Source organism: Mangifera indica, chromosome 16, assembly GCF_011075055.1.
Source record: "Mangifera indica cultivar Alphonso chromosome 16, CATAS_Mindica_2.1, whole genome shotgun sequence".
Taxonomy (NCBI): domain Eukaryota; kingdom Viridiplantae; phylum Streptophyta; class Magnoliopsida; order Sapindales; family Anacardiaceae; genus Mangifera; species Mangifera indica.
The window spans coordinates 12,940,944-12,967,969 of NC_058152.1; the positions used below are offsets into that span (position 1 = coordinate 12,940,944).

Genomic DNA, 27,026 nt, shown 5'->3' on the forward strand with positions numbered 1-27,026 from the left:
AGAATCTGCAATGAAGAACAATCTTAAACAAGAAAGAAATATCATCCACAAAGTTAGAGAGTCAATCTTAACGGTATTATCACAAGTTCATAAAACTTGGAATTCAGGTTCAAAAGAAAAACAAGACACAAGACACCAAAGAAGCTCTCAGTTTTGTTGGCGAAGCGGGGGAGTTCTAACACTGAGTAAAACGTAAGCCTCAGACAGGTACTGCCTTTGGAAAACCCAAACCGAAATCCATCAACGAACCAGATACCTAAGCTTGGCTGGACCAATTCCTTCCTACATGTAGTAACACCTGCAGACCTGCAAAGATGATATTATGTGATACTTTCTTACCATTATCTATCATACGGGTACAGCCAGGGATAAATTTATAGCTTGATCCCTACTGCTTGGTGTTTTTACTCTGTGATTGAAGTTTTGCTGCGACTTGTTCTTCTGATAGAGGCAAGAAGTAGATTCGAGGAGTTGCTTTGGTTTTCCGAAATAGGTCATCTAGAGTAACGATTGGCGGGTCAATTTTTTCCGGAAGTGGAGGAGGGGGTGGAACAGTGAACCGTTCTCTTGCCGGGGCTGGGTTGGAGACAGGTGGTGGTGGTGGTGGTGGAAGGGTTGGCGGCGGTGGAAGCTGCTGTCTGGGAGCCGGTTGACGGGGTGAGGGCTGGGGCTGAGAGGCAGGCGGAGCTGGAGGGGCTGTAGGGGTGGACGCAGATGGCAACTGAGGAGGAGCTTCTGCTCGCATTTTGACTTCCTGGGGATCCACAAACTCAGCCACCAGTGGTCGTCCACCATTATTTGGAGGCCATTGTATGTTATACAAAGCATTACGTGTCTCCATGGCTTCATCAACCGATGAGTACTGCATGATCAAAGTAGTTTTCCAAGAATTATTAATCCATCTGACCCACCAGAGAAGAAGTACATAAACGAGAAAATTCCTATCTTTTTATGCGAGAGAATTATCTCTTACAGTAACATAGCAATGAGTCTTGATATGGTCCATCCAGAAACTGGTGAAAGCTCCAGTTTTGCTCAAAAGCTCATGCACAGCTTTTAGGGTAAAAGGACGCACAAAATGATCAATCCTGAGGGAATTAGTGGGAGGTTTTGGCGATGGTGGAACTGTTAACCAAAAAAGTTGAAATTGAGCAACTTAGATTTTAAATTACAAGCTAAAATATCTTATATCCAATAAAGATATCGATAACTCACCAACACGTTCCTTGAGTGTATCCTCACTTAGTGCAGAATTGGATCTAGACAGGTTCCGTTTCAAAGCACTAGATTGAAATGAGTCCCTCGGTGTGCTGGTAGGTGTAAGGTTGGAACTTTGCTGTTCTGGAAGCTTAAGGCTTTCAGAGTTCCATCTGCGTTGCCTCTTCAAAGGCTCATTGCTTCCTACTGCTTCTTGGTCTGAGAAGCAGTTTGTCAGAAAAAAATAGACAAGAATTTTGAATTTTAATGTATGAAAAAACATGTGGAACAAAATTAACATTCAAATTAATTACAAAAGAAGGAATAGAGAAACTCAAAGTTTGAGTGTATCATTGTTTGGGCATATGCAATGACCAATGAATAAATAAAGCAAACTACACAATCAATTTTCCAAGGGAAACTTCCTAAAGATGAGCAGCCGCATGAATAAAAACCACATTTTCCATCTATTTCAATAATTTAAAAAAAAAAAAAACCACACATTTTCCTGTGGTAGAACTTCCTAAAGTACAAGCATGCCTTTTGGATATGTTAAACGTTTCCCAGAGGTATTTCCCTGAAGAAAGCTACTCCTATCCAATCACCTATATTGCAATCACTGCTTTTTGTCTAATCCAGAAACTAGAAACAAGATGACATTTCTAAAATGAAAGAAGTTGAGGGGGATTTTCTGGTCATGCAAATATTATGAAAGATTAAAAAAATTCACAATATTTTCTCATTATAAGACTGATGCATATCTCTGTCAAGGTAAATTGGCAACAAAAATTGCAAACAATGCAGTGGGGGAAAAAAGAACACTACACAAAGGTAATATCCGCAACAAACAACTTCATAGAACAATATCAATCCCAGGGACCAAAACATACCATTAATTTTTCTTTTCTCAGCAGCCACAACTGGACGACTCTTTTTCTCAACTTGAACATCCTTTTTGTCATCAGATAAACCATCTCCCACAACATCAACAGGGCTATCCTCTTTCACAACAGGCAGTTCATCTTTCTCACTTCTGTCTCTCACTTCATCAGAACTATCCTTTGAATCAAATTGTTTACTCTCCAGGACATCCTCCTCCATAGAGTCATCACCAGAGCTTCGGTCTAAATTTAACTTTTCTGAATAACCCACATCTGCACTATAATTTTTCTTGCCCATCTCTGCAATTGTAGCATTGTTGTCATCTCTCTCCTCAATAGATGCCTTCCTCTCAGGTGGCTCTTCAACATCCATTGGATGTGATTCACCACCAACTGCTACAACAAGGCTAGATGATGGTTCCACCATTTCCGGCTTAATAAAATCTTGTTCTAATTTGACATTATCAGCAATTATATTATCCTTTAGTTCAATCTTTTGATTAATTGACACAGAATCAGTAGAAATAGAATCAGATTTTACTTGAGACCCTAAATTAGCGCTGACCTCAGATACCTGAATATCCGGAGCAGAGGTGTCAAGCGTGTCATCCTTGTGCGGAGGCTTTAAACCCTCATTCTCTAGCTGGGGCTTAGAATCCTCAATCTCCAGGTCAACATTTGAACTCAAAATTTCCCCCAGTGTTCCAGAGTTATGCAACTCTTGCCCATTCAAAGTTAATTCAGTAGCCACACTCTCAGTAACTGTAGTGCTGGCCTTCACAGTAGTTTTGTGGATAACCAGCTCCTCCACCGCTCTAGTAGGATTGGTATCACCTGCTATGTCCCTTTCTTGGATTTTCTCTTGACCTAAGGCAGCATCGATTGGATTAATATTACCCACTACTTCTATGTTTTCAGCCTCTCCTTGACCCAAGGCAGTAGCACTACTGTTAATGTCAAGCTGAACCACAACATTATCTGCCTTTTCAATTTCTTGGCTACCAACAATCACAACATCTTTGGCGATTTCAGTATCAACAGGCACTTTCTCTGCATCTTTTACCTCAACTACAGGTTGACTATCACTTTTTATACCATTATTCACTTCTGCTTCCTTTGCTGCATTTTCCCGTTCAATGCGAATGGCATTATCCAAAGTTCGTATCAACTCCTCCTTCTTACCACTCGCTTTCAATTTCCGCCTCCTTAGCTCTTCTTTCAGCTCTGTAACCTTCCACTGATCAATTGGTTTATTGTCAAGAACCGGATATGGAGACGACATCTTTTCCAACTAAAATTCCACTTCACAACCCTGATTAAAACATTATATTCCACAAACAATCAGCCCCTGAAAGATTAAATTTCCGAACAGAAATATAGAACACACAACACAAGAAAAAATACAAAGACATAAAAGCACCCAAAGCTTAGAGTAATCTTGAGGTCGAGAGTTTGAGCCTCTCTCACCCCAAAGCTTTTTATTTTTCCAGAAGTGCTTTAAAAGCACTTTTGTCTTTTCACTTACGTGTTTCATTCAATCTAATGAGAGACAAAGCTTTTCTGCAAAATATTAATAAACATATTTTGACAACATATAATTAATGGCTAATATAAAAATCTACTTCAATATTCATAATCACTAAGTATTAATTTAAACTAGTAATTAATTGTATTAAAATTATTATTGGGGCTATGAATAATTTTGTGTTGTTCAATATATTTATGCAAAAGTATGAACATATGATAGTCTTCTTATGTATTGCTTTGTCACAGAACATACTTATTTGAAACATGCTTCAATAATATTTATATTACTCAATGTTAAGCAGTAACATTGTTATAAATAATGGTACAAATATCTACGTATTCACAAGTACAATTAGGATACAATTTATTGACTCAATATCATTATTGAATCAATTATAAAAAATAATAAAATTATGTATACTCATTTTGAATTCATAAATATATACACATTTATATATGTTATCACATGATTGAATAATTTTTAATTAATAATAAATTAATACTCAATCATGTGATGACACATATAAATATGTATATAATTGTACACCCAAAATAGGTATACATAGTATTACTTTATAAAAAATGGATCCAAATACATCTTTATTTCTCATCATAAGTAGTTATTTCCAATGTGATAATTGTGTGTAAATAAAGAGTTAGGGTAATAAACAGGCCAAAAGACTTATTCTCACTTAAGGTTCAATCCATTATCAAAATGATACCGCTAACTTTCAAAATTTTAAATACCCATCCTGTAATTCAATTTTTATTAAAATTTTTTATTAGTTATAAGAGTAAAATAGTTGTTTAACTAATAATATTTAAAAAATAAAATTTTTTTTAACTCTAATTTTGAAAACTAATAATTTCTCTTTAATAAATCAAACTAGAACTTTTTACTAAACTATGACGTTGCATACCAAATTCAATCATTCCAGAATAATATATATCCAACATGTCTAACCAGTGTTATGAAAACAGAAATTTATAACAAAGATATGGAGACAACAGTCTGCAACTGCAATGAAAGTTCTTAGATATCCTCACAAAGAACCCCAGAATAATATATATCCAACATGTCTAACCAGTGAAATTAAAACTCTCAACTGCATCAAAATTGAATAAGCAAATCCAAAGCCATAAACCAGCTTGTAACTGAAAATATATGTAACCAGAAATGAAATTTTCTTTCAATATCCAAAATCCCACTAAATAAACTTAAATTTGAAAGTAGTGCAGGCACTGAACAACTAAATCAGTGAAAATGGAGGCTTTCCCTGGTTCAGTGGCCTTGAGATTAGAACCGTATTTGAACATGGTCTCACCTTTTAAAACTAAACCCATAATCAGTTTTGTACTGGAATCATTTAACTAACATTCAACAAAAATACAATAATAATTTTGATTAACTTCAAAAGAAGACTCACTGTAGCAAACTTAATCAAACCAACAAAACCCCAAAATTGAACAATCTTTCCTTACTAAGCTCACTAAATTAACTTCAAAAGAATCCTCAGTAGATCAAAACCCTAAAATTTTAAAATGCTGGACTAACCAAAACCCTAATTTCATAATGCAATAAAACAAACCCAAAAAAATTACAAACAAACCCATCAAAGATACGACAAAAGGAGAACGAAAACTCACAGAGATAAGAGATTACTTGGCGGCCTGAAATGAGGAGAAAAGAGATATGTGAAACCCTAATTTCACAACACAAAACCAACCATTAGAGAACACAAAACAAAACAGCACATCAACAACAAAACCCTAAACTACTCTAACCCAGATAAAAACACCCCTAAATGAAACAACTATTCACAGCTCCGCTAGTTAAAACGACACTCAGGGGCCCAGAATTCTGCTTCAGAACGGCGTCGTTCCGGGAATTAGAAATTCTTTTTTCCTGAAAACAAAACACTGAGAGTCGAAAATAGAGAAAACAAGAGAAACAAATCAGATAATAATGAAAACGAAAATGGAAAATGAGGCTTTAACTTGGGATAATAAATTTAGGGTTTTTATTTTCGTTAGGCTTTCGTTCTGAGCTTGTGTTGCGGTAAATGAAAAAAATAAGAGATGAGAAGGCAAAAATCTGAAAATATATGATTTTATTTGTTTTCTTAAATACCCAAAATGCCCTTACCGGTTATTGCTAAAGAAACGTTTTCTTTTTCTTGTTGGTGGTTTCGATTCTTGCAAAAGGGAAAGGATGAATTAATAGAAGCTTCTACACCTGAGGGTATAATGGAAAATCTATATTATATGAAGTGTTTATTTGTAATACTCATAAATTTTTGTAGAGACAACAATTCAGCTCCTCAAATTGAGTCATTGGCTTATCCCTTTCCATCTTGGAAGACGATTCTCTTGTATAAAAAAAATGAGGATGATTAAAATTTTTATAATCCGAATGGTGTAAAAATAGGGATAAATATATCTATGATTTATCCTTTTCCTAACCCATCCTCTTCTCAATTCGTCTCTTCTTTAATATATTTCTTAAATCTTTAATTATTAAATTAATCTTCAAAATTTTAAATTATTACAATTATACTCTAATTTTTAATAAATATTTTATTAAGTTTTTAGTGAAGATGTGAAAGAAAAGAGAATTTTCTCGAGAGGACGAGAAAAGGGAGAGGAGACAAAAATTTTCTACAAATAGGAAACAAGGATTTTCTATTATCCTTCTAACAAAACGAAAAAAGGTTTATCTGTAGAGATAAAGAGAAGAATCAAGGAAGTTATTGCCAATCCGAATTTGGGTTTCAAATGAAAATCATAAATTTTGATGTTTTTTGAGGTTTTTCTTTTTCATGTTTTAATAATAATACTCCATTATTTAATTATTTATATTTTTAAAAGTAAAAGTATGGATAATTTATTAAGATAACCTAATTAAAGAGGTTGTATGCAAAGTTAACCAACGTTTTAGAGGTTAGACTGTTCTAACCAACATACTAGGGTTAGACAAAATTACTCTTTATAAATGGGTCTCATTAGTCTGAGCCATTTTAAAGATTTGAAAACATGCATGATAAACTTGCATGCCCACCCTTAGCGCGCAAAGCATTTTCCTTTGATCAATCTTGTTGAAAATGGAGAAGAAAAAAAAAAAAAAGGTTAGTAAGTTGTCCATCTCTATTAATTATAAAATGTTATGACTTTACTTATAATAATTACACGTTTGAATATAAAAATAATTTATCACTATATAATTAAATAATTTTGAATTATAAATTTTTTAATATTCAAATCAATACTTATTGTAACACTATTCTATATTTATCTATTCAACCATTTTTTTGTTTAGTATATTAATTATATATTTGATATGAGCCCCATGTAAGGGCTGAGTGGGTCTATTCTCAACTTTAAGTCTCTTTTTAATCGTAAAAACATCGTTTTGATAATGATTCACCCAGCTCAACTCAAATCGAGCGTGATCCGAATTCGAATTAAGTCAAGTCAAACAATTAACTTGTATATTAAACTGAATCAAACTTTTTTCCGACTAAGTCTAATTCAGTTTTCCAAACAAGCCAAGAATCTTAGCTCGCATTTGACTTAAGCTCAACTCATACGGACTAAAGATCAAACCATCTCAACTTAGATTCAACCTTATCATAACTATTGGAACCAAAGGTGATAACCCAAAAGAGAAAAAAAAAAAAAAGACTTACCATTTATAGATATAAATACGAGTTAAGAAAGAAAGCTGCAAACCATATAAATACGTCCATACATGTCATCAAGAAACCTGTATTCCTCGTGCATTACCTAGCCCCGGGATTTACAAGCTCATAATCTTCCTATGTCATTTTGTGTGCATACTTCTTTACTCACTTTCTTCTTCACTTTCCTGAATATTCAAATGATTCATGTTCTTTTCAAGTGGAGGAAGCCCACCTTCAGAGTCATCATCACTTTCCTGAAAGTTCAAATGATTCATGTTCTTTTCGAGTGGAGGAAGCCCATCTTCAGAGTCATTAGAAGAGGCTTCATCTTTATTTGTGTCTGCCTCTGAGACAGCAGAAAGCAAGCATTTTATATCAGAAACAATGAATAGAGAGTCTGCTTTTAAATTTTCTTTGAAGCTTGGAAATAGAGTACCTTCTACTTCTTCTGGAGAAACCTTTGGAACCTGACTTTGCTGGGAAAGCCAAGCATTTTGGACCGAAATTATAGCAGCACTATTTTCACATTCGGAGTATGCCTTCAGCAGTTCCCTGCATTAATTGAATATGACATAAGCTCATTATGCACACAAGGAAAAAAAAAGAAAAGAAAAGAAAAACGGGAAGATTTCTATAGATGTACTTTCTTCGTTTTATGTGTTTGAATATGCACCTCGAGAAAGTCTACTTATGTTTCATAAACCCAGACCATAAATCCTTGTACTTTGAATTTTCCATAGCATGTGAAAGCCAAGAAAGATGATTTACGATTGCGAGAGTATATGGTCTGCTTTTACAGCAACTAAAGAATTACAATTGCAACCAGGAAAAGAGGAAAACATAAATTACCTGTTGAGAGACAGGAATGAATGACCCCATTTGAACTTGCCTAGTAACAAATCCGCTGTTTCCTGTTCCCCACTGTTAAACATAAATAACAAAGCAAAAGGGCAACTAATTCTCAGCCAATAATCTTGACAGTAAGTTCATAAGAAACAAGCTGATGGCACTATAGTACAAGAATTCTAGAACAAAGACCTTCAAATGATAATTTTGGTGAATAACCCAAAAAGTAGAAAATAAAAATGCTTTCGAAGAGGATTAAGTATATTCATACAAGATACAGTTGAGAAACAGATCCTTAAGAAAAGAATCAAAGGAAAATAAACTGACATCAGTGGACTGAAAAAATATAAGTGACATGCTTCCCACTATATTAGATGTTTATGATTCCCAACTTGAAAGCGTGAAAACCCGATAAGAAAATCATCACTATTATAAGCTGTAACGACATCATTTGAGAACAAGAATGTTAAAATGGACCAAGGGTATAGATTAAACATTTCTCAGGTATTACAACATTAGCACATAATGAAAACTGCTTCGAATGAAAATAAGGGAAGCAGATTTTGTTACCATATTATTAAAGCAGCAGCTAATGCCTCCACACAAGATAGCTGACAAGGCCGACCATAATTTACAGGATTTGCTGCTACCAGCCATGGTACTGTAGTTCCAATAAAAAGTCAAAATCATGGAAACAGAATATACAATTTCAAGAAGAGGAGATGATTATGACATTTGTTTTATATCCATAAATTACTATAATATAGACTTGATCCTCACAATAATTTCAACTTCTACGAAAAAAAATAGAAGACTAAAACACATACAGATTGACCAATGACATAAAATTACTAAATCCATTTATGAGAACTATAAAACCTTAAAATAAATTGATAGATAAAACCTATTCATGCCTGCGATTATTATTTGGGAGATCCAATATTATGTCAAATAAGTGATTAGTAACGCATAAAACAGACTAGGAGGCAGTAAAAATGTGTGTCATGGATTTATTACCCAGACTAAAGGTCTCCATATTAGACAAAACGTCTATGTACGTGCTAAAACAAAATGTTTGTTTGTGAACCATAATAGTTATGATACTTCAACAGTGTAATTTTCACAGAGATGAAGTTCATACGCAGGCGAGGAGCAGCACAACGCAGCTTCGCGAATGGTACATCCCCCAAGCGTGCCCAAGAGCAATCAACAACAGCTAAGCCTTTTCTCTTTATCAAGCTGTAATCTTCTTTCGAGATGCAGTGACTCCCAACAGGACTGCCAATAGAGATAGACAACAGCAAGTAAGATGAGTGCACAAATAGACATGCAAAAACAAGCACAGACACAAATGTAACTCCCACATCATCCTGCAAGGAACTATTTGGTATAAACAATTATAGATGCTCCAACAGTTTGCATTGTTTGCACCATATGCCAACCACAACCAATATTTAGAAGCTTAATCAACTTTATCTCTTTCCAAGGTCCAGAAATCAACCCATATGGTTTGGCAATCATTGTTTGGGTGCATCTTTTTTAACCCAAATACATCAAAACAACAAGACATTTGAGTGGACACAAGATTTCGTGTCTGGATTCAACATCACATTGAAGATAACAACATTGATGATAGCTACACAGAAGGAAAAGATTAGAACCTGCTTTAAAGCAAAGTTCTTTTTTCCTCTTTTACTCACTTAATGTTTTAAAAGACATAAAATTGAAGAAACAGCATAACAGTTGATATTACTCTTAATATACAAATGATCAAATTACTCAAGAGGAACAATCATACCAGACACTAAACAAGGTAAAGATAAAATCAATGCAGCAAGTACCTTAATGCAATGCCTCCAAACCCACTACTCACCCGTAGCTCCTGCATTAAATATTAAATACTCAAAATTAATAACATTTAAAAATATCAATGTTGCATTTTCTGACATATAGATGCCAAAATCCACACATTTAAACTTAACTAAGTTAATATATGATAGATAAGACACCATCAGCATAATCCACTGAATACCAATGGTCAAACATATTTCATTGTAAATTATTCAAACAGCATCAACACTAACATAAATAATTAAGTAAACCAAGAAATGGACTTACATGCTACCAAGCAAAAGTCACCAACAACATAATCAATGAATAGAAATAAAAAAACATAATTGAGAGAAAGAATATAAATATACAGCAGATACTTTCTTTCAACATGCCAAATCTTGAAAGTTTTCTTCCGGTGCATCTCTTTGCATCGCATTGCCCAAAATCCTAAACCCAAAAAAAAAAAAATATTCCATCACCACAATGCAAATATTAGCTCATTACTTTTAACCTGTAACGTGGATCTACATATCCATCCATACCCACATGGCCAGCTGAATTTTCGGAACTTTTGGCCCGTCTTCAGGCTCTACAAGCATAAGAAATTCATTAGCTGATAAAATCATACGGCTGAGACTAATTACACCCAAAAATCTGCTCTCAAGGTCCAGTACTTCCTAAGTTTAGTCATGGATTTCCACTTCATATATTTTCCAAACTTAGCAGCCTAAATAAGTAGTAAATTAAAAGAAAATATAATAAAAAATAAAAACCAAAAAATTGTTGAAGAAGTCGAGAAAAACGAAAATATTTCAAAATTTGTGATAATGTGTAAACTAAGCAAAATAATTCTACAGAAACCCCACTCCAAGACGGCAATTTGTCAAACACTTGGTCTGCTGGGAAAACCAAACAAATAAGCGGCGTCATTAACATCAAACCTTGATCAGGTGGCAGAGACTCGTCTTCTCTGAAGTGAGTACAACAAAAAACGAGCATTAGAACAACTTTATATGTACTGAAAATTGCTAAAGTGGTGAAAGAAAGCAGAAAAAAAACCTTTGAAATTGATGGGTTCTGCTGGATTGGCCGCGGTGAGAGTGGTGGGTTTTAAAGCGTCTGGGCTTGTTGTTGCCCATTTTGTGATCAGAGAGCGAGAACTGAAACTTGAAATCTTCTGTGTCTGCTGAAGGCTGAAGATGAATTTGGTCGTCCGTTTTCGCTTTATATATAAGTATGCTTTGGGGCTTGAGTGAAACTTTTGAAAGCTGCCTACCAACAATTTTTTTAATTACAAGTACCCCGTATAGTTTGGAAATTATAATTTTCCTCAATGTTCTTTTAGATTTTTCATGTTCACCCCTATGTCATGGAGCATACATACAAATTTGGTGGGAGCTTACAAGGCAAATGTTAATGCATTCATAGTCCAATAAGTAATACTATATGTATAAATAAATCTTATTAATTTATTTATATGTTAATATATCATGATATGAATAAATGATTTTAAAGTAACAAAAAAAGTAAATAATCGCATCATTCATTCATATGTTGCAAATTTAATTTATATAAATAAGTTAGTAAAAGTTGTTTATATACATAATTTTATTCAATTTCGATTACTATTTGAGGGCGTTTGATTTAGATAATATTTTATTATCAAAATAGAGAGATTACTTTGAAGATAGATTACTAAAAATACTGAAAATATTACTGAGTAAATGATTATTACGTTTGATAAAATTTGATAAAAATATATAGTATAAATAATTAATGTGTTGGGTTAACGATAATAAAAGAATATTAATAAATTATTTTACTTAAATGTCATTGAATATAATTATTTTTTATAGTAATTAAAAATAAATTTATTTTTGTCTTAAAAAATTAATAAATAAAAATATAATTATAATAAAATTAAGATTATTTTAGTAATATTTTGATATTTAAAGTAAAAGTGGTAATCAGAGTATCACCTATATTATATATTATATCAGCATTGGTAATAGAAGATTATTGTAATCTTTTTATTACTGACAAATCAAATAAGGTAATATAAATAATAAAAGATAGATTAACAAGTTAATCTTTAAAACACTATAATCAAACGACCCCTTATAACTATCGATATTAGTGTTCAAATGTGATTTCAAAATACAAAAACACTTATAATAAAGGTCTAACTGATGTTTGGCCTTGTTCTATTCGACTATCATATTGAATTCGGACCAATCTGATAGTTCGATTCAATGATCATACTACGTGCAATTTCAAAATTACAAAGATGCTTGATTTTAAAGTTCCAACCAATGTTTTCAATTTGGATCAATTTTAGTAATCTTATTCAACTATCGTATTGAATGTTGATATCAACTTGACATAACCCTTGTTAGTTTGATTCAACTATTATACTAAAAACAACTTTTAACTTACAAAAAGACTCAATTCTGAAGTTTCAACTAGTGTTTGAATTTGCATAGAGCTTCGTAATACAATTCAACCATTATATTGAATATTGACATCAATTTCGATAGTTTGGTTCAATCATCATACTAAAAGCTACTTCGAAAATACAAAGACTATCGATTCTAAAACTCCAACCATTGTTTCGAACTTGGACCAACCTCCATAGTCTGGTTTAACCATCATGCTAAATGCTAATAGCAACATGGCATTGGCCAAAATTCTAAAGTTCAATTAGTGTTTGATCTAGTTCAATCGCCATGTTAAAAGGTGACATCAATATGATGTAGACTTTTTTTTGGGTGTAAATTTTAAAAATTATTGGAATCATACTTGAATATAGTTAATCTGATAAGTAATATGCATCATATACTATTAGGTGTCAATTTTTTTTTTGGTTGAATATTTTTATAATATTTATTTAATTAGTTTATCCAATGAATCGACTGTTTGTTTGGACTAAGGTCAGATAGATTAAAAAGTAATGTTACCTTAATATCGAATTCAAATATTCTATCTAAAAATTTTAATATTTTATTAATTTTTAATATTATATAATCGAGTGATCTAATTGTTTAATTTATATATATTTTAAAAACTGATTTATTAATTTGTTTATGCTAAAATCCACCCACTTATATCATTTTTGATATAACAAAAATACATATATTTATTTTGAGTATATAAATAAATATAAATTTGATATATACCATAATATAATTTAATGATTTTAAATTAAAATAAAATAATATTTAATTATATAATAAAATATATAAATATGTGTTTATTTATGTACTTAGAATTAGTATACATCATGAGTAGGGTACCATTTTACATAATTCTCTCTCATTAAAATATTAATCCGGTAGCCTTAGCGTAAGGCACTGTAAGTTCATGTAAAGTTTACTCTCGCTCCGTTTCCCGACTGACTCCCAATGCCAGAGCGCACCGTTTCTCTTCGTTACTGAGCTCAAAACAGAACCCTTCTTTAGCTCAGCCATTTCCTCGAACACCTTGACGCCCTCGAATCTGATATCTCTTAGACCCACCGTTACGATGTTACGAAGGTAGCCCATTAACTTAGACCCCAATTTTAGGATTTTAACGTGTTCAAATTGTTAAATTTCGTTTCAATGGCGCTTTCTTTTTCAGATATTTTTTGGAAATATCGTCGCGGCGGAGGATTCTGAGGACCCAGGTAAGTGTTTTAGATTTTGGTGATGTGGGTGTTTTTCTGGTTGGGATAATTAGATTGCGTGTTATTGAGTGAATATCCTCAGTTTGTGCGCTTGGAAGCTTGAGAAGTGCTTTATCAATGGCTAGAAGCACTTTTGTGTTGGTTTTGTAGTGTTTGGGAGGGTAAGAGCTCTTGAATTGAAGTACTTGATGGAGAAACGTTTCATAGCTGTTGTGCTATAAGATGTTCTTTTAAGTGCTTTTGTTGGAAATGCATTTACTCTGAAGCACTCAAAAGTGTTTTCTAGAGAATCTTTTGCAAATGGATCGATATTGAACTATTGTTGTGTTTTGAGTGTAGATTTTGATAATCTGGTGTCATTTCATTCTTTTCCATTGTGTTCTACATTGATAATACGACACTCTATGAATTTGATTAATTTTGCGTTTGGGGTCTGTTCTGGTAGAATAGAGAGTGTTTTTGAATGGTTAAAAGCATTCTTGTGTTATTTTGTGATGTTTGGGTATACCTTTTTTGAGATGATAAGAGGACTTGGGTTGAAGTAGTTTTAGGAAAACAATTTTTCATAGGTGCTTCCCTACAAGTATTTTTTAAATGCAAATACTACAAAGCACTCAAAAGCGCTGAAGTGCTTTCTACAAAAGCATTCCCAAATGCATCCTTAGTATGTATGACAGGATTTCTGTTAAAAGTGCAGCTGCAAGAGAAAGGTGCTTCACTAATCTCATAGAGTACTATTAATTATTTCAGTTGCACATTCCCAAACATGCTGTATAAGTATTAGTAATATTAGATTTTTCTTCTTGAATTTTCATTCTCATTATAATTCTTGGTCTCACAAATATCCGTGTGTCTCTATCCTTAGTTAGGAAACTGTGTTTTATTAAGCTTTCTTGGTGTCCATCATCACTCCTGTTTATTATTTTATCATCAGCCGGCCTTTAGCCTTCAGCTTATGCTTTTGGGTTAAGTGGTCACTTCACACTTTTGTGTTTGTTTCACATGCTTACAATGCTGTTAATTTCCTAAGGATTGTTTTATTGATGCTAACACACAGACACATATATATGTTATGCTATTTGATTTCTTTGTACATGGATAATTGCAGCGAGTTCCCTTGATTATTTCTTCAAGAAAGGAATTTTCAACTGCTCCCCAGCTTAATTCATCCAACAAACCTGGTTCCACGGATAAGCTACCTGAATCAAAGGGTAATTTGTCAACTGTTGTTGTTGGAACTACTGTCATTGCTGGTGCTGCCCTTTTAGCATATCAGAATGGGTATTTGGACCAATATATTGGTAAAGAGAATGACAAACACAAGTCAATTGATTTGCCTAAGTTTAATGATGATAAGAACACTTTGAAGGATGCTCAACCTTAAGTGGAGCCCATAGTGTCTTCCCACAGTAACAAAGGGCCTAAAACTGCTGTGGAGCAAGCTTCACAGAATGTTCAGGATGGCAAAGATCTTTCTCAGCCTGAAACATTGAATGAAAGAACAGTTGAAAAGCAGTCTCATTTGCAAGATAAAGAAGATTTGGTAGCTGAAGGTGGTACAATACCTGTGGAGAAAGACTTGTCAGAAGTTTCTCAGAAAAGCATAGAATCTGATATTCAAAGTTCAAGCTTTCCAATATCATCTGAAAGGAGCATTCAGAGGGACGACTCAGAATCAAAAACTATCAAGGAACCTGAGGAAGTTCAAGCTGCTTCAGTATCTACCCAGGTGAGCATTGTTCATGAACAAGATGAGGAGACCAGCAAACCCAAGCAGGAAACAAGACCACATCAGCATACTATCACAGAAGACAAATCCAAGGTACCTATGTTTCTTACTCCATCCTTTACTTGTCTTTTCCAACAGCACTTTTCTATTCTTTATATAAATATGATAGTAGTGGTGGTGAATTATTTTGTTTTAATCAATTCTGGAAATTCCATTTTAATATCTATTATATCTATGTTGAATGGGCTCAAAAGTAGCTTATATGTGCTTTTATTGCAGGATGCTTTAAGCAAAAGAGCAGAAGCAGCTGCCTCTCTCCTTGAGGCATATCATCTTAGGGATGACACCGATGAAGGTGCTACAACCAAAGCGACAGAGGTTTATTATAAACCTTCTTTTTGTGCTATATTATACATATGTTTTGTTATTATGCTGTCAAAGAATGTTTGATTGAACCTTGTTTCTCAAATTGTTAGGATTATGTTAATGCAATTGAGGAGCTGAGTGATGGTTATTTATCTAAGGATGGGAAATTGATGTTTGATTTTTTACAAGCAATTCACACTGCTGAGAAAAGGCAAGCTGAACTGGATGCTCGTATGTTTGCCGAAGAAAAGAGAGAACTGAAGGTTCGAATTGTCAATAATTCCTCTCGAGTCATTTAAATTTCAGATTGGTGTTTTAATCAGTTTACAGCTCCATGAATTAATAAATTAAAAAACCAAACGAAAAAACTCATGTCTTATCAAACAAAACTGACTTTTTCGAGCTTGTGGTTACAAACATCTTGTTCAAATCTTTTGGCTGCTTTTCAGGAGAAGTATGAAAAAGAATTGAGGGACTCAAGGGCTAGGGAACTGATGAGTACAGAAGAGGCTGCAATCCTGGAGAAGGTATAAGTCTTCACATCTTACTCTCTATTTTTCTTGTAAGAAAGTGCCATGTGTTCAATTGGGCCATGAGTTGGTTGGGTTGTGCATCATCTAATAATGTAATAATTGAAAGTATGTTTGTAATATGGGTACTGAACTTTTGGGTTTTAACAACGCATGGAAGTTGCCAAGCCAAGTGACAAGTATTTACAGAGATCACATCTTTTCACCTGCACTATATCCTGCTTGTTTATGCCTTCAGGAGAGAGAGAGAGAGAGAGAGAGAGAGGGAATCTTCTGTATCATCTGCTTGAGGACTCTAAATCAGGTGCTAAGTATCTTTATTTTTTTTCATTTGCAGGAATTGAAGAGAGAAAGAACAAAAACAGCAGCTGCTATCAAGTCACTTCAAGAGAAGATGGAAGAGAAACTAAAGCTGGAACTTCAACAGAAGGTTGCTATTTAGTTTTTTTTTTCTGTAAATAAACATTGTTTTGTACAGAAGCAATTAGTAACCCCTAGACTTAAGCCTGTCTTTAACAATCACAGGAAAATGAAGCAGAGTTGAAGTTGAAACAAGCGCGAGAATTAGGTAAAGCAGAACTAGCTGCAGCAATCACACGTGAGAAGGCAGCACAGATAGAGAAAATGGCAGAAGCAAATCTTCATGTGAGAATTTGTTCAAATCATATAATAAATTGAAAGACATCCTTTGTGCACACACTCATAAAACCAAATCTTTGATGGAGGATGTGTCCTAAGAATCTGAGATTTATTTGGAGCATCTCTTTAAAAATCTGAGGTTTTAGAACATATTACTGTTGCTATAGTATGCATTGTGTGTATAACAAAATGACAGTGAGAATTGCATCATATCTTATTTCGGTTTCCAATATGAATCATTTCACTATTTTAACCAACAACTAAGCCCAAAGATTAAGTTTGAGACTTACTGAATTATTTAGTTGTTTTTTAGAATTTCAACATAGGAAGAAACAGAATGTAGAATCAATAACAGATTACTAAATATTGTAGCTGACCATTATATGATTCATACATGCTGTGGTAGAGTTCTTTATATGCATTCCTTCTTATTCTTGAAACAATATTCACTATGCATAGTGTATAAATTTGTTAGTCATGTTTTTTCTTCTATATCTTTCTTTGGCCAGTAAATATTAAGATGTTGTTTGATAATGAAAATTAACAAATTTGAATTTTTTTTTTAATAGATAAATGCATTATGCATGGCATTTTATGCACGATCGGAAGAGGTTCGTAGGAGTTACTTTGCTCACAAGCTTGCTTTGGTAAAATTCCTTTCTGTTTTATGTAGACTCATGTTATGTAGTTTGTAGCTTCATTAGTGGTTATATCTGCCTTTAAAATTTTTACTCATGTTAATTATTATAGGGGGCACTTGCTCTAGAAGATGCACTTTCCAAAGGATCACCGATTCAAAAAGAAATAGATGTTCTGTACACCTTTCTTGATGGCATTGAAAAAGACTCTATCTTGGATTTGGTTTTATCATCCATTCCTGAAGAAACACGATGCCATGGCTCAGAAACACTATTGCAATTGAGACAGAAGGTGTGTTTGTGATATGACAACTGTTTAACCAATTCAAGTGTTTTAATCTGGTTAGGTTAGAAATGCAAAAGATTGTCATGCAATAAGATATGAAAGCATAAAGACTCTGCATCACAAGAGGATGAGTCTGCATTCTTCTTTTTTATGAAGGTAGATGTTCCTATGATTACTCATTCAATTCTATTTGATGGCAAGATCTAAAAAGCCAGTGCCCAATCTAATGATTTATAGTCCTACTTATTAGAGCCAAATTTATTTATGTATTTTTTTTTTTTGAAGGATAGGATAAAATCCACCTTGTTCATTATTTACTTTTTCAATAATATGAGGATTATGTGCTTTTCTGTGAAGTCATCGCTTTCTTTCCTTTCCCAAATGGTGTTCTGACTTTGATAGGCCTCACTTTTAGGTGCAAGTGTAAACAGGTAAAAGATGTGGATTTTCTTTGGTTATAATGATTTTGAGGAAAGTGCATTTTCTTGTTATTGAATGTGTGAACTATATGATGAATCCCTTAAGCAAAAGTTGTGGCCAGCATTATGAAGCTGCAAACTGGTGATTAGAGGTGTTGTTTTAAGGGGAATACTGTTTTTTAGTTTACATCTGCCATCCATTTTTATTGCAGTTTGACACCTTGAAAGGGACACTACGACATTTTAGCCTGATCCCACCTGGTGGTGGTGGTGGTATCCTAACACATTCTCTAGCACATGTGGCCTCCTGGTTAAAGGTAAGCAAATAACATATCTATATACCACCAGGTAATCTCATTTAACTCCTTAATCACGTTCTCCCTAACTTCATACAGGTAAAGGAAGCTGGCGGCTCTGGAGACGGGATTGAATCTGTGATTAGCAGAGTTGAGAGTTTCTTACGGGATGGAAAACTTGCTGAAGCAGCAGATGCTCTTGAACAAGGTGTTCAAGGTAGCCAAGCAGAGGAGATAGTAGTTGATTGGGTAAGGCGAGCAAGGAATAGAGCAATCACGGAACAAGGTCTAACTTTCCTGCAATCCTATGCTACTTGCCTTAGCCTTGCTTAAAAAGCTTTGAGAAATTAAATTGGACACCTGCTTTTTGTATGTAGTATAGCTCTATGTGATAATTCATTGATATTGCCATTAAGCCTACAGAAAATTATTATGGGTTTTCCAGAATCACTTAGGAGACAACAAAAAATAACCATCTCTTTCCAGAACTTATTTTACAAGAGATCTGTGAGAATTTTCACTGCCCTTTCCCTGAAACTGTGTAGAATATCCAATTATCTGAATAAAATTTTGTTTATTTTTTTTATCACAAATCTCCAACTTTTGGAATTGTGTTGACTGGAACATGTTGATGATTTCTCTAAGCTTGAATGATGGCTTCATTTGTCTTCATTTGCATTTTGAAGTGCTTTTATGGATTTCTCCTTCCTTGTAGCTGGTCTTATTGATTTGTACACTTGATTATAAATCAAGAGGGAGTTTATGAAGAAATATTTAAAGCCTTCATATTTCATATGTTGACTTATTTGAGTTATGGTTGTAGGGTTAGATTCAATCTAAGTTATTCAATCTCGGATAGAACATGTTAAGTTTGACTAAAAATTGAACTCGTTTCTATAGACTAGCCGATTTGAACGTGTGAGTTTGAGATGGCTTGGATTAAATCCAAATTGTTTTCAAGTCAAGATTAAGTTTCAATTTGTCAATTTAAAATCGATCTCGAGTTGACTTTTTTAGAATCGATTCGATCTTAAGTTAGGTCTTGTTCAAACTTGACCTGAATCAAATCCAACCTTACAAGGAACAACCCATGTGTTTAACTATTAAAAATTCCTGAATATTCATTCAATATCAAAGCATACACCTCACAAACTTAATGCAAAAATATATTACATTATTGGGACATATAAACAAAAACATTACTCATACACTATGAGAATTGGGTTGGTCACCTCATGGATGCCACCTGAGCCCATGTGCCAAAATGTTGCCAAAGTATGAAGAAAATGTTTTCAAAAAAACAAGACCTTGCTTCCAAATGTAAAATTTTCAAGACTCGAAAAAGATTTGTGGGGTCCTTGCTTTATTTTTGTTGTTTTGGATGTTTGTTTTGACATAAATGCCCAAATCCAACCAAAAAAGTTTTGGCATATTCTGAGGGCCATGCCTTGCCTCCATCCTTTCACCTCACCACCTAATCGAAGGCAGCCGACCAAGAATTGACTGGCTTTTAGAAGCTTCTTATTCAAAAATGAATAAATAAATAAATAAATAAATAAATAATATATATATATATATATATATATTATAAAATTTTATAAATAAAATTAAACAAATGATCATTTTGTTATAATTTATCAATCAAATAACATACTTTTTACCTTTATCTTCGGTTGAATTGACTGAATTGAATTTTATTTTTTTCTCATAAAAGGAATTGAATTTTATATGTTTTTTTTTTTAAGTTAAGAGAACAAAACTGTACTCTGTTACATAAAAATAGCCTAACCTCTTATATTGTTTGAATTAAGGCCAATCGATTATTCTCATTCAAGGTATGCTGCAATCTCAAGTTTCTACCCTTTAACTATGAAAATACCAAATACCCATCCATGACCGATTAAATTTAATAGAACCCTAACGCTTAAAAATTTTATCTCTTTTTTTCCCCCTAAATTTTAAAAACTAAAATTTTTCCTCAGCTTAAGTTTTAAAAAATGACAGTTTCACCCTAGGGTTTGGTTTTGAAATCTCCGGTGACCTCTCTGGCTCCATTGCCGACGGCCTCTCTCTCCCGAAGCATCATCTCCTTCCGACGATCTCTTTCCTCCTATTTAGAGGCCCAATCGACGTCAGAAACGTCTTGGGAGACTAAGTTTTTTGTCAGGGAGACAAAAAACGATCGTATCATCTCTATTTAATGTCATTGAAAGTTATTTAATACTTCAATAACTTCAATAAACAATAATAAAAGTTTATTCCTTTAAATATGTAAAATTTGAAAACTAGATTTCCTAAATAGAAAACAACAAAGTTCGAATATTTTAATATAAAAATATAATAAAATTATATTTATTTACTTTAAATATATAAATAGATATATATTATATAAATACTTATTTATATATTTAAAAATTAATACGTATGACATCGTTAAAAAAGATATGATAGTTTAGTACCCACAATTATTATTATATTATTTCAAAAATATACTTCATTTTTTTATTTATATAGATTGTTTTTATTGATTTACAATAATACTTTAAGATCATTTGAAAGCATAATAATAATAATAATTATTATTATAATAAATTGATAATAATAATAAATTATTATTATTATTATTATTATCATCATCTCAAAAAATTAAATTGATAAATTCATAGTTAAAACTTGTCTTTTTCATACTTACATCACATATTAGATCAATTAAGTTATGGACCAATCTTTCAATTGGATCAAAGTTTAGCTTTAATTTGAAGCAAAAAATTTGTAATATCATACTTATATTATTTAATTTTCACGTAATAATTTAATTTCTAATTAAATATATATTTATTAGAGTGGAAGAACAATTGAAATGTCAATTTCCTGAAATTGCACTCCAACAAACATGCCCCATGGATCAAACAAACCCACAAGTTCCGAAAACCCTAATTAATTAATTAATTAATAATTAATGAAGTGATTGACAATCCTAATCAAGTGCTTCATTTTCTAGCTTTTTATTATAAGTAGTGTCTAAATCAAAGGCAGGTGAGAAATCAACTTTCTTGGAAAAAAAAAAATATACCCAAAAAAATTGAGAGAAAATAATTAATTTAATAATGAAATTTCAAATCAACTAACTGAAAATTTTCAATTATTTTCATTAAATAATTAATTTTTAAATTGTTGGTATTAAGTCTTAATCACATTGTACTGCCTCACCCCATTTGACAAACATTTCTAGATGTAAACTGTAAGGAAAAATCATTCCCATTACTTGAAGAAAAAAATAAAAAGGTATTTGATGATTTTAATTTTGTTTGAAAATATTTGATTTTTCGGGGAGTCGTATTTAAAAATTTCAAAAAACTAGTTGTTGAGCCCTCAGGTAAAAAATCTAAACTTTTCGATATGAGATTCAAATATCATACCTTATAGTTATAACATATCAATATATACACAATCATAACGTTCATACGGATTTGCTATACGCAAGCTCTCTGTTAGTTTGAACACTGCAATGGTACAAGGTAACACACTAGAGCATCTACAATGCAAACATGTCATATGCTAGTTCCCTATTAATCCGATAAACATTGAAATAACACAGGGGTAACATATCACCACATTTGTAGCCTTGACGCCCATGTGGGTGTGTTATGCCTTATCTCCTTATTAGCCCGACATCACCACCTGTCGTACGATTACAATTATAAGATATTATATAAATTCTAATACTAAACGATGTAAACTTATTTGAAGCATGATTGAAAGGCGAAAAGTTGAGAAATAAATAAAATTTTCTCTTATGTATTTTGTTGTGACCTTTTTGTTTTTTTTTTATTATTATTATTTAAATGAGAGTGAATTTTTCTTTAAATATTTTTGAAATACTATGCAATACTTAAGAAAACAATTTACTCCTAGCACAATTATTAACGCAAAATGATTATTTAATTTTAAAAATTATCCAAATTCAAAATAAATTTCATTTTACCTCCTTTAAAATTTATTTCAGGTAAATCTAAATAAATAATATTAATGTATGTATATATTTCAATTATAAGAGGAATGTACTATTTTAATCCAAGATAAAAATAGAAAGTGAAATATTTAGTGAACCTAAATTGGTAAATAGGTAAGAAATCAATGACTACAATTGTCATTTCACAAGTCAATTTGGGTCAAAATTAATTGGTTAACCCTTGTGTGGGTTAGCACTAAATCATGAACAGGGGATTATTTGGCAAATAATAAATAAATAATGATAAAATTATCCTTATTAGCTGTGTCATCCTGTCACCATAACACCCCATATTCAATTATTCCACTAAAAATTTAAATTATCTATTAAAATAATTAGAAATATACTATTCAATATAAATTTGAGTTGGATAGTCTAAATTGAGTCTTAAGTCAATTTAATTTAAATTTAACGAGCCATCAAAAATTTATTTTATTTTTTTGACAATTTTTATTAATTTTTCTCTTTTTGATAATTTCTTTCTTTTATATTTGAGACCCTTCTTTTTTATTTTGGTGGTTTCTAATTTTTTTTTCTAATCTTTGTATTCATTTAAACAAATTAAATTTAAATTAACTTTTATTTGAACTTATTAAATTAACCTTTGGTGGTTTCTGATTTTTTAATTGTTAAATAAATAAATCAAATACATGTTTTTTCAATTAAGAAACAGAGATTATTTATTAGTTTCCTCCTGGCTTGGCTTCAAGCTACTTTTCGTTTTTCTGATTTTGCATGTTATGAGAAAAACTTAAAAAATCAACATAATTATTTAAAAAATATTATTTTTATATATTTAAAATATTATTTAAAAAACTTGATATTTTGATGTAAGAGAATTGACTGTATGGAATAGGACAAATCCAGACCCAACTAAATGTGCATCCTCTAATTGTGGGCACTCAGAGGATGTTGTTCACATTAGTTTAATAGATAAATTAAAATTATAATAATTAAATTAATAATTATTATATCAGATATATCAGAAAGAGAGGTTAAAATCCAAAGTTTTCTTATAAAACTTTTAGTATTTTACTAATTTTATTAATTTTTGGGTCAAAATAAATAATAACATTTAGATGGATGATTTTTATAACCACATTTTTGCTAAAATGAGTAATTAAGGATTTTTCATGTGTGGTTCGATTTAAAAACATTTTTCATTTTATGAATGCATAAATTACTTTTTTGTTTAAATTCAAAATCTAATTTAGGTATTGGAAAATAGCATAATACAACGTTAGCAAGTTCAATGACCATTCATCCCATAGCCATCTAACTTTCGAACATTATCATTTCACCTTAGTTTCCTTCATCTTTACCATTGAACCTCTTCCTTATTTCTTTTTTGGTCACCTAGGGTGCTAGTTGGGTTGCAAAATGGCCAAATTATGCCCTAGGTGACGTTACTTAGGTTGCTTTTTAGCCAGACTGTGCCTGACCTCCAAACCATCTTTGATATTCGAATGAAAGTCACTACTTCTCATCTTATTCCAACCATCTCCTAAATTTGACAAAATCAATGAAATCGATCTCATCTTCTATCTTGATAATGTCTTATGTTATTTCATTAAGGATTTTAACATTTTTCACCCAAAAATTTTAGTTTTAGCTATATCTACAATTTTGACATCTTTCACTAAAGAATTCAACATTTTTTACTGAAAAATTTTGATGGCCAATGATTGTTTATAAGGGTGTTGATGGGTGAAAAATAATTTTAATTTAGAATAAGAATATTTTTATTTTATTAACCGTTTTAAGTGAATGTAAAATATAACATATAAATATTTAAAATTCTCCGTATTTTTTATTAATTTTTTATAAAAATTTAATAAATAACAGTAAAATTAAAACACTTAATTAATTCTATAATATATTAATATCTAAAATAGATATAGACTTAGATAGCAATTGGATAATAAAAATATCATGAAATCTAAGGTAACTACAGCTGACACGCCAAATTTCCAAATTGAAGCCAAAACAAAGCTGAAGCCAAGCCATGAAACGGAGGAGTCTCAAACTCTAAGCTCTGAACTGTCGGTGGCCCCTTCCGTGTATGTGAAGCTGTGCCTCTGGCCCTCAAGCTTCTCTTTCTCTTTCTTCCTCAGTATCCATGGAAAAAAAGGTATTTTAACGACAGAAAAAATCATTTAAAAAATATAAAAATAAGTTTTTTTTCTCTTTCTATTACTCATTCATTGATTCATTTTATTGTCTTCTTCTTTACGAAATTCAGAGATGCACTAACTCCACACTCCTTCATTTCTCTCTCTTTCTCTTGAAATTGAGCTCAATCTGGCTTTACTACATCAGAGTTTAGCTCATCCGCATTGGTGGGTTGTGTTTGTTCTTGAAAATCGGAGGCCAGCTTTTGATTGTTTTTTGTGTCACTACGTCAAAGTTTTGCTCTTTGCGTTGATGGGTATTGCAATTTAGTTAATTAGGACTGATGGGTTGTTTTTGTTTATGGGAAATCCGATGTCAAATTTTGATTTTTATTTGTTTTAATGGATGCTGAATATGTGTCACTACGTCAAAGTTTAGCTCATTAGCGTTGATGGGTTGTTCTGTTTTTGAAAAATCTGGGTTGAAAATTTGATATTTATTTCTTATTATAATTCTGGGTTTGGATCTTGACAATAGAGACATATGGTCATTCAGGTTTGATCTGGTGTTTTGTATCTTAACTGTGTGGATTGGAATTTAGTCAAATCTGAGATTTTTAGTGGCTCTGCTCTTCGTTTAGTTCTGTTTGGCTCGTGGCAAAGTGGAGGAAAGTAAAAGAATTTGATATGACAGTTGTTTCGCGTTTCTGTTTAGTAGATTAGTGTTAGATTTTATTACTAAAGGATTTGATAAGGCAACGGATGGTTGATTTACATTGTCGTGAGTTTAACTTAATTTAGATTTACACTGCTTTGGTTTTCATCAATTGACAAGTATTTCCATGAATGGAATTTGGTTTTTCATGTTTATCAAGAGGGTTTAAGTTAATTTAATTAGGTTGAATTTTCATTTGATCTACTTTTGCTTGATGTTGGGATCTTCTGTTTGGCTTATGTATACTGTTGTTTCACTGCAGGTTTTGATGTTTTGACGGGGCAGGTCTGTACTTGAACTTGGATCTGGAGAGGGTTGGGTTTTGGATTGAATTTCATTTTGGGAATCTTGAAATAAAGTAAAGCTGGCAACCACAGTAGCTTGGAGGTTCGCTGGCAGCAATGGAAACGGCCATGCTGCCAATGATGCGGTACTCTTCTGCTCAATTCTTATTTCATTTAGAATCTTGATAGTTTGTGATTTGGTCTCCATTGTGAATGCTTAGTTGTGATAAATAGGATTTCACATGCCCCATGTGAACTCTGTGTGGAACTAAGGCATGGCACATGTGAACACTATTTGGAACTAAGTGTGGTGTGTTGTAGATCTCAATTTAGCATTGGTGGTGGTTGAAATTCTTGTTCTTCTCTGATTTATTCAGTTGTATGTGTAAACTACAATTTAACCTAACATTGTAATTTGAGTAATATAACTCACTGTCTACTTTAATAGAAGTTGTTAATCATTGTTGGCTTCAACAAAATAAAAAAACTCAAACTAGGAGCAAGAAAACAAATTTGATTAGATACCCTTTTGTTTTGTTTTGTTTTTTTTTGTTTTGAGTTTTTGTTTGACACATTTTGCGAAAACAAATATGGATGAACTTTGGCAGAAGTCTATTTGATGACTTGGATTGTTGTTTTATCATTCATGCTTACCTTTTTTTTTACTCTTCTTGTCTCAAAAGTTCAAAATTTGTTGGCCTCATTGTGGGGAATTTATCATTTTTTACAAAATAACTAAGTAAAATGAATTTCCAAATATATTGTTTTGGATCATTGCATTGTGCTAGTTAATCGATGCCTTCTTAGTTTGATCAAATATCATGCTATGCCAAAATCTTAGTTTTACTTCAGGCCTTATTCTGATGAAGAAAGGCTGGAATCTTAATATTTTGAATTTTGTGTCTGGCTATGATCAATTAGATAATTCTTTTTTCTTTTTGGCTTTTCTGTTGCTCTCATAATTACAGGAAAAAAATGGAGATACCAGACTTCAAGATTCAGAGCCCCCAACCCCACATTCAGTTATAAAGATGAGTCTGAGGTTAGTATTCTTTGTTTTTCTTTTTTCAAGTAGAATTATCTTGGTGCCGTGAGTATTATGTTCTTGACCTGTAACCACTAAGCACTGTGTTTGTAATTTTTGTAGCGGGTACATATCATTCTCCTCACCTAGAAAGGAAAAAAGAGAAGAAAAGAAAAATTTTCTTTAGGGAAACATGTATTTTTTTGGTAGGATTAACAATAACCCTTAAGATGCTGTTTTTTGGAAGATTGTCTTCGCAATGTGGGTGGATTTTATGTGTGCATTTGATTTGAAGCCTTGGAAACCTCATTCTAAAGGCTAGTTTATGAGGGTGGAGAGCCCAAAACCC

The 27,026-nt window shown here is 32.3% G+C and overlaps 4 protein-coding genes across 6 annotated transcripts in view; 2 read left to right on the forward strand and 2 right to left on the reverse strand.

Annotated features, from left to right (window-relative positions):
* Positions 1-6: 6 nt before the first annotated feature.
* LOC123198650 (formin-like protein 5) lies at positions 7-5,684 on the reverse strand. The gene is made up of 5 exons (XM_044613386.1): positions 5,253-5,684; positions 2,088-3,390; positions 1,216-1,416; positions 974-1,125; positions 7-862 (listed from the first exon to the last, which is right to left on the reverse strand). The coding sequence occupies exons 2-5, from the start codon at positions 3,358-3,360 to the stop codon at positions 389-391; spliced, it is 2,100 nt and encodes a 699-aa protein (XP_044469321.1). The 5' UTR covers positions 3,361-3,390; positions 5,253-5,684; the 3' UTR covers positions 7-388.
* A 1,587-nt stretch (positions 5,685-7,271) lies between these two features.
* On the reverse strand, positions 7,272-11,186 carry LOC123198705 (18S rRNA aminocarboxypropyltransferase). The gene is made up of 10 exons (XM_044613458.1): positions 11,024-11,186; positions 10,906-10,934; positions 10,507-10,553; positions 10,346-10,411; positions 9,973-10,013; positions 9,273-9,409; positions 8,702-8,792; positions 8,135-8,206; positions 7,722-7,837; positions 7,272-7,631 (listed from the first exon to the last, which is right to left on the reverse strand). The coding sequence occupies exons 1-10, from the start codon at positions 11,101-11,103 to the stop codon at positions 7,447-7,449; spliced, it is 864 nt and encodes a 287-aa protein (XP_044469393.1). The 5' UTR covers positions 11,104-11,186; the 3' UTR covers positions 7,272-7,446.
* Positions 11,187-13,273: 2,087 nt separating this feature from the next.
* Positions 13,274-19,115, forward strand: LOC123199698 (MICOS complex subunit mic60-like). Its single transcript, XM_044614741.1, is given in 12 exon segments — positions 13,274-13,497; positions 13,583-13,628; positions 14,737-15,450; positions 15,637-15,735; positions 15,834-15,986; positions 16,173-16,250; positions 16,591-16,683; positions 16,779-16,898; positions 17,462-17,539; positions 17,643-17,822; positions 18,448-18,552; positions 18,631-19,115. Coding segments are annotated over 12 exon segments (1,911 nt in total). The 5' UTR covers positions 13,274-13,486; the 3' UTR covers positions 18,865-19,115.
* A 5,405-nt stretch (positions 19,116-24,520) lies between these two features.
* Positions 24,521-27,026, forward strand: part of LOC123198497 (protein CELLULOSE SYNTHASE INTERACTIVE 1-like) — a 38,785-nt gene continuing 36,279 nt past the window's right edge. Inside the window, exons 1-3 of one of the 3 annotated variants that reach the window (XM_044613180.1) lie at positions 24,521-24,674; positions 25,632-25,799; positions 26,622-26,695. In XM_044613180.1, the coding sequence (XP_044469115.1) occupies positions 26,685-26,695 (11 nt within the window). In that variant the 5' untranslated portion in view covers positions 24,521-24,674; positions 25,632-25,799; positions 26,622-26,684. Of the gene's footprint in view, positions 24,675-24,711; positions 24,883-25,631; positions 25,800-26,621; positions 26,696-27,026 lie in introns of those variants that run through there. The other 2 variants (XM_044613181.1, XM_044613179.1) reach the window with 2 other exon arrangements.

Bases quoted from the DNA above. Each gene is read 5' to 3' on its own strand.
- LOC123198650 (XM_044613386.1), bottom strand. From the start codon at position 3,360: ATGTCGTCTCCATATCCGGTTCTTGACAATAAACCAATTGATCAGTGG. The intron at 1,126-1,215 runs GTGAGTTATCGA...TTTGGTTAACAG, and splicing joins TACACTCAAGGAACGTGTTG to TTCCACCATCGCCAAAACCT. The intron at 863-973 runs GTAAGAGATAAT...TTGATCATGCAG, and splicing joins AGACTCATTGCTATGTTACT to TACTCATCGGTTGATGAAGC.
- LOC123198705 (XM_044613458.1), bottom strand. From the start codon at position 11,103: ATGGGCAACAACAAGCCCAGACGCTTTAAAACCCACCACTCTCACCGC. The intron at 10,554-10,905 runs GTTTGATGTTAA...TTATGCTTGTAG, and splicing joins GTCTCTGCCACCTGATCAAG to AGCCTGAAGACGGGCCAAAA. The intron at 7,632-7,721 runs GTACTCTATTTC...CTGCTGTCTCAG, and splicing joins TTCTCCAGAAGAAGTAGAAG to AGGCAGACACAAATAAAGAT.